General features: G+C 34.7%; 1 protein-coding gene across 3 annotated transcripts in view; it reads left to right on the top strand.

Annotated features, from left to right (window-relative positions):
• The window catches only part of SNX13 (sorting nexin 13), a 57,577-nt gene extending 48,127 nt beyond the window's left edge, over positions 1-9,450 (top strand). For all 3 annotated transcript variants that reach the window (XM_049799089.1, XM_049799091.1, XM_049799090.1), the window contains 4 exons: positions 2,171-2,316; positions 4,101-4,169; positions 5,309-5,421; positions 5,917-9,450. In XM_049799089.1, the coding sequence (XP_049655046.1) occupies positions 2,171-2,316; positions 4,101-4,169; positions 5,309-5,421; positions 5,917-6,164 (576 nt within the window). In that variant the 3' untranslated portion in view covers positions 6,165-9,450. The remainder of the gene's footprint in view (positions 1-2,170; positions 2,317-4,100; positions 4,170-5,308; positions 5,422-5,916) is intronic.
• The last annotated feature ends 2,053 nt before the right edge of the window (positions 9,451-11,503 follow it).

An 11,503-nucleotide genomic window follows, 5' to 3' on the forward strand; every position in this document is an offset into this window, starting at 1 on the left:
CTGTCTATTCAAAGACAGTAAGGTACCAGACTGTTAGCATCGTTTCTGTTAGCATTTTACAGATTCTGATTTCTGATGTGACCTTTTTAGGAGGCATTTGTTTAATGGATCAGAAGTAGTGTTTGCTATGTTTTTATGGAAAAAAACTTCAGAATGTTTTCCTAATAATAAACTTTTAGTATGTGGATACCTAAAATGTATAAAGTAGTAATATTAGAAACTCGAAAGTGAAGTTTAAGCTCTTGATGTTACCATAAGCTATGGTATTTTGCTATTCTGTTTGAAACATTGATCATATATGTGAAAACAATTGGAAGAAAAACTTTTATCTCTAAGTAAGACAGAAAGGCCATAAGATTACCAGTGATTATATGCAATTTGCTATGGTCATAAATCTGCACCTGTTCTGTCCTTCACATTTTGGGTTTTTTGGTCACATCAAAGCATTCCAGTTTGTCGTCCTCTGTGTAACTGCTATGATGGCTTGTTATATGTATTTTTGCTCAGATAACATAGCCTTGAGTTCTTCTGCGTTTTCTTTTTCCCCGTTATTTTTCACTACATCAGACTGTATCCATAACTTTGGAGTTACAAATCTATATTTTTGATACTCCTGAGGCTTCTGTTTTGCACAGGCAAAACAAAATATTTTTCAAGTATATGAGCAGCTTCTCTGCAAATATTTCATTGATCTTCTGTAAAAAGAATAGAAGCTACAATTCTTGATAGCTTTTAGGTTAACATACCAAGTGCTCCTGAAAGGCAGATTTCAAATATTTTAAAACCTTTCAATTCTCAACTGCTCTTTTAAGATGCATTGTTCACAACTTACAGTCACTCAATCAGACAAAAAATATGGCAGTTTGAATGGAATTTGATGTGAAGAAACAGTACTGTAAAAGTGAGGCATGGATCTATAGAATCTCCAGCTGGATTATGAATCCACTTGTATATAAAAATGTACTTGTGTAGTCCACCAAAAAGAGTCCACATAGCTGTGAGATCTTGCTACTTCTTCCAGTGTAGCATTAACAATGTAGTGTAAACTACTATTCTTCCAGGTAGAGCTGTATCAGATTTCAAATACAAAACAAAATTCTGAATGTTATGCTTAGAGTGTAAAAACCCTAATAAAAAAGAAAGCACAGAGAAAGTGCATTCAGTCTTTAAATAAATTTTGCTGAGCATATAGTAAGATTTTAATTTTAGCTTGCTATTCTATAAAGTTTTAATAATAAATATAAAATTCAAATAATGAATCAGTCAAAAACAAGTTAATTTGTTTTATTTGAGATAAATATTTGTGGTCTCTTGTGCAATACAACTGTAACTCCAAATGCTATCTTTTATGCTTAACAATACATAGGGTTGTATTTTAGCATATAAGCAGGCCAGGAGAAGATGCTGTTGATTCTATAAAAGAAATATTAGTAACAACTAAGATGAAAATTGAATACTTTCATACTACAGAACTTAGTAAACTCTCCCTTAAATTTTAATATTTGAGAAAATGTTGACAGTTACTGCAAGTATACGCCATCCATCTTTAAAAACTTTTACATAGTTGCTGAATCCTCTGCTTTAGGATTTCCATAAAAGTTTGTCGTAAGCCAATCTGTGTAACACCTTCTATTAAATAATAAAATGATGATGCTTTTCTTAAACTACAAGCATAAAAGCACTTAGTAGCTGTGCAGATTAGAACAGTATCTAAATAAAAGGCAGTTCACAGTAGTGAAGTTTCATTGTTCTTGGAATGTTCTGGATTTGGTGGAATGTATCCATAAGAAAAAGATGCCAAAGAAAAGCTCCTTCCAGAGTTTTCACGTTTGAAGCACAGCTACCAAAGGAAGAGGTCAGGGACAAGCTCTCTCTTTAGGACGTGTTTACTTGTATTAACTTTGGTGAAATAACTGTTTCTTTTTTACTTATTTTAAAAATTCAATGGATTTAAGCCTGGTGTATCTTTAATTTTCAATCTTTCTTTGCTATTAGTGATGTTATAGACGATGTAGGGAAGATTTCATATTACTATAAAATACAGAGCAAAGTGTTTCTGTCATTGTTCTGATTATACTGAAGCATTTGACCTGTGAAGTAGCTACTAAACCTGCAGCTTTCTTGAACTGACCAAAAAGTTCACTGATTATACTTTTACTCACTTGATCAGGTGGATGACAATATTCCGCTGAGAGTAATGCTCCTCCTTATGGATGAAGTCTTTGATTTAAAGGAACGAAATCAGTGGTTAAGAAGAAATATAAAAAATCTGCTTCAGCAACTTATTAGAGCAACATATGGTGACACAATTAACAGGTACTGCTTTTCTTATATAGAGCGATCGTGTGAGTGAGACTATATAGACTGTGTCTACAAATCCTTTTTGATATTACTAAATTATTGTGGTTTATATCTGCATGCATTCCCCTTTCAAGAGGATCAATAAACCCAAGTACAAATGTGGTGTAAAATGGAGATAAACACAAAACATTGCTGAAAGACAAATCCAGTAACACTTATATGCCAGAGAACTTCCAAAAGGGCTTTCACATATCAACAAGTGTTCACATTTCTGTTCATGTAACTTAATACTGATGGTGTCTATGCTTTGTGCCCTGCGTTTTACTCTGTACTTTTTGTTGTTAATACTACTTATTACTTTCTGCACTATTTTGGTTTACATCTCTTTGAAGCCACAAATGATACACTGGCGCTATCAAATTATGTGAACTGTACTGAGTGGCTATATTAAGTTTTTGCTGTAACACTTTAAAAGATGGAGGGCGGGGGGGTGAGAAAGACTGTTATGGAGTCTTTTCTGCCCCCACCATGTTCTCCATAATTCACATATACACTGTTTCATGCAAATGCAAAGCAAATAGTGCTAAATAAGTAATGTTTCTTGTCCTCAGCTTATAAATCTACTGGTTCCAGGCTTACCCTTCTAATAATTTGTTTCTGAAATGTAAATAAAAATATAGAACAAAAATGTTTCTAGAAACGGGATTGGCACTAAATTGTCATGTTAGATTAGTGCCATGAATCAAAAACTTAATTTCTGGTAGGTAAGAAGTAGTTTCCTATTACCTTTTCAGGACATTCCTCACTGTATCATTATTTTTTACCCTTCACAAGTATATTTTTGATGTTTTGATCATCACTGTTAAACATATAAACAGTTCTTGTGGTACCAGCAGTGATGCAGCCATGTAATAATAATAGCACTGTTTTTCAAGTTCCTCATGGCCTGGTGACAATTATCTTGATACCTTTGCTTCCAAAAACATGCTGCCCTGTTGAACAACTCTGAATACTTTTTGCTATTTTCAGATTGTAGTATAACTAGCTGACTTTGGGCACAGGTTGCTGCTTTCTTATTGCAGAGATATGTGCAGAACTATTTTGCTTCTGCATTTGGAGCTACACCAGATACTTACAGCTTCCTCTGGTGCAGCAGTCATACCTCATCCTAGCAGATTCTTGGGGTTTAATGGCATTCTGCAACAAAACTGTGTTTTCCTTTTTTTTAGAAAACTACATTCAAATTATGTTTAGGGAAATAATCCTGGGATTATGGTGATACACAGATGCTTATTTCTGTAAACGTACTACAAGATTTGGATATTGAGCTGTGTGTATGTGTTACTGAATGAAGGTCAAAGTTTATGATCAGTCTGTATCTCCTGTTGAAGATTATGAAGTAACTGCATACATAAGTACAGTAATTGAGATTTTTAAGTAGGTTCTTTGCTTGCAGAAGCAGAACTTGAAGAGTGCTCCATGAAGAGGAGCGCTCTACAAGCTGAATATTTATCTAATGCTGATGGGAGATGCAACATCAGTTTTCCAACTTCCTTAGTCATCGTACATTTACTCAGAAAGAAAAAGTCTTTAGCTTTAGGAGTGATCAGTGAACTTAGGTTTTTATCTTGAGAATCAGGGTTTGCCGCCTTAGTGTGCAGTTTTATAGAACCTACTTATGGAGTTGCAGAAAGCTGAAATTATACTTTTTTTGCCCTAGATTGCTCTTTAAAATGATGTACTTATTTGTACTCTGTTTTAAAAATTGAATGAGAGAGACTTGTTGCTTTGATTTTTAGAAAAATAGTTGATCATGTTGATTGGATGACATCTCCAGAGCAAGTAGCAGATGCGGTGAAACGCTTCAGGTATGTCTTTTATCACAGATGTAAAATAAGTAGTACTCACCAATTGATGTCTAATATCTGTGTATCCTTCCTGTTCTTTTTATGTGAGGAAATTATTACTGCTGTACAGAATTCCAGTTGGAACATACACTGCTTTTTATGTGTGTTAAGTGAGAGAAAGTAATTGTCACATGAAGAAGAATATTTTGAGTTTTCTTCTCTTCCTTAAAAAGTTCTTTGTTAGTCAGTCTAGAAGAACTGGAGTATGGGTATACTTAGGAATTTCATCATATTACTGGATGAAGTGTGCTGTTTACCTTGATGAAAGCATGTGCATGCCTTGCCTTAAAAGGCAAACAATTATTACTAAAAAAACCCCTAGCTCTAAGCTAATAGATTTTGCATGTGGGCAGATATAACAGAACTGAAGTCTGAGTTTGAAAGTATCAATAGCTCTGTCATTCCATTTCCTAAAAGTCTTAATGGCTTCTGCAATGCTGTTGAGTGAAGGCCACCCCCCATGCCTTTTTTTTTCTTGTTGGACGAGGTGAAAGAGATAAAGTAGGATAATGTATTAGCTAAAGGGTCGTACTTTACAGATATTCTGTTGTTCTTTAATAAAACTGAGTAAGAATGTGCACTTCTTACTCAGAAAAAGAATGTCATTCACTGAGGCAAAATACCTTTTTAGACAGGCATGTCTTTTGCATTGGGCTTTACACTGAAACTACTTCATCTTGGCTTTAGCTTGTTGATAGGTTAATTACTGTCAGAGATCTAATGAAGCAATTAATAGACCTAAGCTTAGAGTCTCTCAGTGGCAATAGAGACTGATTGGTAAAAGCAAATCTTATGTATATTTTATGTAACAACTATATGGTATTTGAATGTTTTGGGTGTGTAGTATTTTCTGAAAATTCTCTTTCTTCTGATTCTTGTACTAAAAAAGTGTATGGTAGCTACTACTAGATTGAACATATTGTACTTCTTGCTTTTGATTTCTTTTTCGCCTTTTCCCTTTTCTGATATTTGAAGTGTGTGTTAGGTTGTGTGCAAATTACTTTCTTGTATTTGTTTTATGAGATAGCTTTGAGGGATTAGAAAGAGTGTTTCACTTGATAAAATTTTAATGTATTTTGACAGATTTGCTTTTGTTACAGAGATGCTTTTTGGCCCAATGGCATTTTAGCAGAGACTGTTCCGCGGAGGGACAAAGCTATTAGAATGAGAACAAGAGTGGCAGGGAAGACCAAGTTACTGGAGGTAATGCCAGGTAAGTGAGTCTGGGATTGAAGCCTAATAATTCTTACCTTATATTGTTCCTGGAATTAATGTCAATATTATTGTTGATTGTTGAGATGTTAAAAAGAAATGCTGACATATTGTATTTAAATTAAAAAAGTTTTTAATTTATAATAAAGCACTGAACACTTTCACATGTACTGTGACTTTGCAACTGTAATTCTCTTGGAACCAACCCAGTATTTAGCTTCACTAGAGGATTTAAGTTTAGTGCATGAAATGCCTATATTCCAATACAGCGTGATTTCATGTAAAATAACGTAGTTCCATATAGTGTAAAAGTGAAGTAATTTTCAGAAATCCCTTCTGCTGTAAAAGAACTTTTAGTTTAGTTATGTATAATAGAGGCACTGTTACTTCCAATTCCATGGTATGTAATTTGAAAGACTTAATCCTCAGTTTAAGTTTGTTGTTAACACAGAAGCAGAATTTAACTTAAACTTCTGTGTAACTTCCATTTTTGTAGATGAACTGAAGCACATCATAGGCGCTGAGACAACACGGAAAGGCATTCTTCGGGTATTTGAAATGTTCCAGCACACTCAACTGAATAAGAGAATGGTGTACGTGTTTCTGGAGAGATTCCTAGAAACCTTATTTCCACAAAACAAGTTCCATGAGCTCTTCAACAAACTGCATTCACGGTCAAAGCAGATGCAGAGGTATAAGCAGAGACTACATTCTACTCAAGCGCCTTCCTTGCAGAAAAGGTGACACTTCAAACCTATTAAGCTGGTGTATGTTTGTCCAGGACTAATTACTTGGGCAGATTCTCTGGGGCTTCAAACTCACATGCTGTTATTTCTGCACCAGTCTTCTAGTGTCACATATTAGATTATTAATGCATCTGTAAGACCTGTGAATCTTCTCATCTTCACTTGTAATTCAACCACTACCAGAAGGGTTTGTGTGTCTTAAATGATTTGGTGCGTCTTCATGCAACATTGAGAAGAATACTAGCCCAATATATAAGAATGCTGATTCCTTCTGTTCCTGAGTCGATGTTTTGCCAGCAATGAAAAGTGCCAGACTGTTCAAGTAAAGCACAACTGCGGTGATACAATGGAAGAAAAGGATGTTCTGGCACTGGGAGATAGTGCAATGTGTGAGAATCAGGTGGAATTGTTTGTTACGACTGTTGAGGCTCTGTAAGGCTCTCAACATTCCTGTAAAGGCTGAGCTAACAGGAAAAGCAGTCTCTGGAATGGCAGGTACATAGGAGAGGGGAGAAGTAGTTACAGCCCCATCATAAAAGTACATTTATTAAAGAAAAGCTGAGGTAATGTGGCTTTCATACCACATTTACTTCATCTTTCATGTTTTGAAAAACAAACTAATGTTAGATCTAATGGGGGTTTTAGTAAAGGCAGAGGTGCAGTAGAAATAAACCCTTTATTCTGATTATTCTGCAGCTTTAAGGGCCATATTCTGCTCTTACAGCACCTGGCATACATTTTGCATGTAACTTCAGTGAAGAAGGGGCGTCATATTTATGTTCAATTGGAGTATTTGAACATACGTCAAGTTGATAGTTGTAGAAGGAAGGGGGTACATGTTTCAAAGAGGAAAGACATCATGTTAGAAGATGAGGAAATTGCACTAGGACACAGTTTACACACAACTCCTGACTAAAATTTGAAACTTTTTGTGTGTGTAAAAGGCTATGTCCTACTTCATTGAAAGATTCCTTACCTTTTAGTGTGTAAGCCTCGTATGGAAAAATATTAGAATTACTTGGTTCCTCACAGGTAAAGGGTTTCATTAGTCATATGCAAACACCTGGAAATTCCTGAACGCATCTCAGTGTATATATGAAAATAAAAAGGAGATAAAACTACAATATTTTTTTAAATAATTTTTTATTTTTTGCATAGTGTAAAATTTTAATAAAAATTTGACATCAAGGCCCCACATCCATCTGTTTAGTTTCATTGAAGAATTTCTGTCCAATTAAAGTAAGAACTGAATAATCCTGTTTGGCCACAGCATATCTCAGTTTGTGTTTTCTTTTTCATAGTCCCCAACTGTTTGAGCACCACTATCTGGGTAAATAGAAAGTAACCCTATATAGTCAGGGGTTTTTTTTCTGAATGCTAAACACAGGGTGAGATACAGCTATTGATCAAGGATCCTTATAGTAATTGGTGTCTTAATGGGAACAAATGATCCTTTTGTGTGAGGGAGGAGCATAGACATTTTCTGAACATGTTCTAAGAAAAGATAGAAGGCTCTTGAAGGACCTAGTTAAATTGACTGAAGCCTCTATATAGATCATTTTTTCTCATGGACTCTATTAATGCAATGTAGCCTTTTATCATACTACTTAACAATGATCATATTGTACTGTTAACATTCTCATACAGTATGCATGGGCTCAAGTGCACTTGTTTTTGGTGGTTTTTTTCCTTTATTGCAGAACTAAATACTGTAAATGAAATCCCTTTCTTTTGTAATCCATAGGAAGACGTTGGTAAATATGTAAGAACCCTTCCCCCTTCCTCTCTGCAGGTTCTTTAGAAGTGTGATGATTAAGTGCTGTTGAATTTAACAAAATTATTGAGTTATGCGTGGAGTAATCAACATAGCTCCTATTGTTTACATGCCTGTATCTTCCTCTGACGTTAGGGTGCTTAAGCATACCTGGTATCTGATTGATGAAAGATCGTTCAGCATTGTTCTTGGCGATATAGTGAATATATCATTGATCCTACCAAATCTAATTTATGTCTTTTAAATCACTGAATTTGTTATGCACTATGAAAGTGGGAACTTCAAAAAACTGTTTTGTCAGATCTGTGGAACCTTTTATCTATCTGTAGGTACCATGAAAAATTTCAAGAGAATAGGGATCATGTGCAAATTTGGGATTTTTCTTTTTAATTATCTGGTACATTTGTGTACAAAAATAAAATAATATCTCTAGGAATGTGAACTGAACACAATACACCATGTTTCTTAGTCATTTTACGTAATGAATTTATTGCATGTATATACCTATACACACATTTATACATGTGTGCATATGTATATATGTATTGAAGTTTTGTCTTCTGTATTTAATTACAGAATGTGGCTTCCTAATTCAGTGGTGCCTGGTGGCTGGCACGAATCATCAGAAATGAATATGTTTTTGTTAAAAAGAGTTTGTATGTATCTTTACTGAAATGGTTTTCCTGCCCTGTCAACCCATGCAGCTTGTTACCCTAGAAAGTCTCCAAAACTGAATGTTAACATACAGCACTTAAGTGTCTGGGTGTATCTTCTGGCCTTTGGGTGCTGTGACTGGCCGCTGAAAATTGTGCCATTGTCAACAAATGCACTTGTTTTAGCCTTAATTATTTTTAAGAGAAAATGAGCAATTGAATTTTTCATTTGGTTCATCCTCAAGCTTGTGCTGCTGGTGTTTGCTAGAACTAAACAGTAAATTTTAAGTGCTACCAGAATGTGTACCAAAATAAAAATATATGAATTCCACAATCTAAATTTTAATTTTGTGCAATATTTTCATTTAATGCATGTGTATTTGAAGAACTGTAAAATAAATGAATTTTTAATGTTTTGAAGTCTGGGTTAAAAATGTCTTCTCAGCTGAACAATTTTGCATTCTGTTGTTGCATTAGTTTATTTAAGGACTTGTTTTAAAAGTCTTATTTGTTACTACTTTGTTAATTCCCTTGTTCTCAATGATCCTTGTTCATCTGAGCAAAGCTCATATATTACAAGGGAAAAATCTGAAGAGCACATCTCATGAATATAGCTGTTATAAATTACTTGTGCATATCATTGTACAGTAAGTGTCAGCTGTGTGCCTAATTGTTCTATTGATGCTTTTCCCCCTCCCTTCCCCCTCCTCTCGTTTCTGTAACAAAGAACATGAAACAAGCTGCCATGGTCACTTCTACTGAATGGCAGAGGACTCTGAATTTTTTTTTTTGGAGTTTGCATTTATGTTCTGTCCAATAGAAAGCTAAAAAATTACACTAATAAAGTATTAACAGGATTATTATGAGTCTGTTTATTTTTAGAATAACTTTCTTGCCAGCAGGTACAAGTGTTCCTCAAGTCTGGAAAAATATCACAAAAGATAAAAATATTGCTGTTAAATAAAACAATCATTCCTTGATTTTTTTAAAAAAGCTTTATAAACAGGTTTTGTTTTTAACACATGAATCTCTACATTAATTTTCAACCAGCAATTGCGAAGAGTCCTGTATTTTAAAAGGACTTACATAGAAACAGAGGGATTGTATGGTGTAGGAGGTTTTTTTTATATTGTTGTGTATTTTACTCTTCAGCTTTCTCCCCCGGGCTTATTTCTGCAACAGCTGGATCTACCATGGGAGCACAATTGTTACCCTTGATATATTTATTCCAGCTGTTTCACATTCATCAAAAAGATGTCCTGAGCTAAAGAGATGTTAGTTCTTTGACCTTAGGGTAAAGTGTTCACTGCTTTCGCTAACTTACACGCTCTTTTGCTACAGGATATAGACACATTTCAGGACACATCTAACCGATTGCAAGTTCTTATTTGTTGAAGCTGTTATCCTAGAATAATTTCATGGCACGAAATCCACTCCATTATAAACTTTTAAAAATAACTGCCATTTGCGAAGTGAGGGTAATACGTGTCTGTGGCTTATTTAACTCTCCAGTCTGTCACATCATCTGGTTTATTTTGGTTTTGATGTCTACTGAATGTGTGAGGATTGATAAAGTTTTTGTAAAGTTCAGTAATCAGCATCACTCTGCATTGATTTATTTCACTACAAATTTCATTATTTATCTCTTGGAAGAAAGGAAATTATATAATGAAAACAATCAGCTCACTTTTGTTAGGTATTTGAAAAGAAATTAAGCTTTATTTTAATGAAACGCTTGAAACATCTATGCCACTGCAGTTTTCCCCCACACGCACATGAAATATGTTTGAATACTTTCATATTCAAATATCTCAAATAACGGTTTCCCATGCTGTGTCTCTGAATTACTGTGGCATGTTGGGGTTGGGATAATTATTTGATGCCTGGTTCAGCAAGGGCTTACTGGAATTCTCATTTGACATTTTAGAACTGGAATAGTACATAAATTAGTTCTGGGGTTGGGCTTCAGTAGAGAATGAGATTATATTGAATTTGTTGGCAATCAAGAGCTACTTATTGGGAGTAAGGAGTGTAACTTTCAGAAACAGACTTGTTCTTTCTTACTGTAACAGTTTTAGAAGCAAGTTCTTAGTCTTTTGAGTCTTTGTGCTGAGTTTTCTCAGCTTGAGATCTAGAAATATGCTAATTCTGAATTGAGAGGTACTGATGGAACTTTCTGTTACCAACTTACTGGAGTTTTAGGTAAGAGATTCTCATAAAATTGTGAGAATTGGGAACACACTTCTTTGTTTAGAACACGTGGAGGATGGTTCTGTGCATTACCTGGTTATTCCATGCACAGAATAGCCAGAATTGAAAGAAAGTTTTACTTTTTTTGTTCTTTTCTTAAAGTATTCAGCCACTACTAGGCTAGGTACAAAATTTTCTTTGCAGAAGTCCTCTCATGTTAGCAAGCTCCAGGTTTCTTATTTTTCAGTTTTAAGGTGAAGTTAGAATTTGATAATCATAGTCCTTTTCCTTCTTGTTTTCAAGGACTTCATACAAAACATTCCTTGATAGTCTGTTTAAAAAAATCGGTTTCACATATTACCTGCTCAGTTTTGTATTATCTATGTTGATTTAAATCACTGGCTTCCCAGTAATCGCTAACATCATATCATTTTTGCAAACGAACAAGGCTTGCTTTATACCTAATGTAAAAACAGGAGATATTTTGGGGAGAAAAGGATAGGACCTTCATTCAATATTCTGCTTTCTTGGGTAATTGTGTCAGTGCAAAAAGTGAAATTGGAATGTCATGTGATTGGGAATTCAGTTTTGCTGAGTTTGTGCAGTGCCATGTAAAGGGAACATGGGCCCAAGGTTGTCTTGTGTATCATATATAAAAAGAAAACTAAGGTAATTTCTTACATGTAGGTTCTGAGTGGTGCTGAGGATAGTGGTTAACAG

This window comes from Accipiter gentilis, chromosome 4 (genome assembly GCF_929443795.1).
Source record: "Accipiter gentilis chromosome 4, bAccGen1.1, whole genome shotgun sequence".
NCBI lineage: Eukaryota > Metazoa > Chordata > Aves > Accipitriformes > Accipitridae > Astur > Astur gentilis.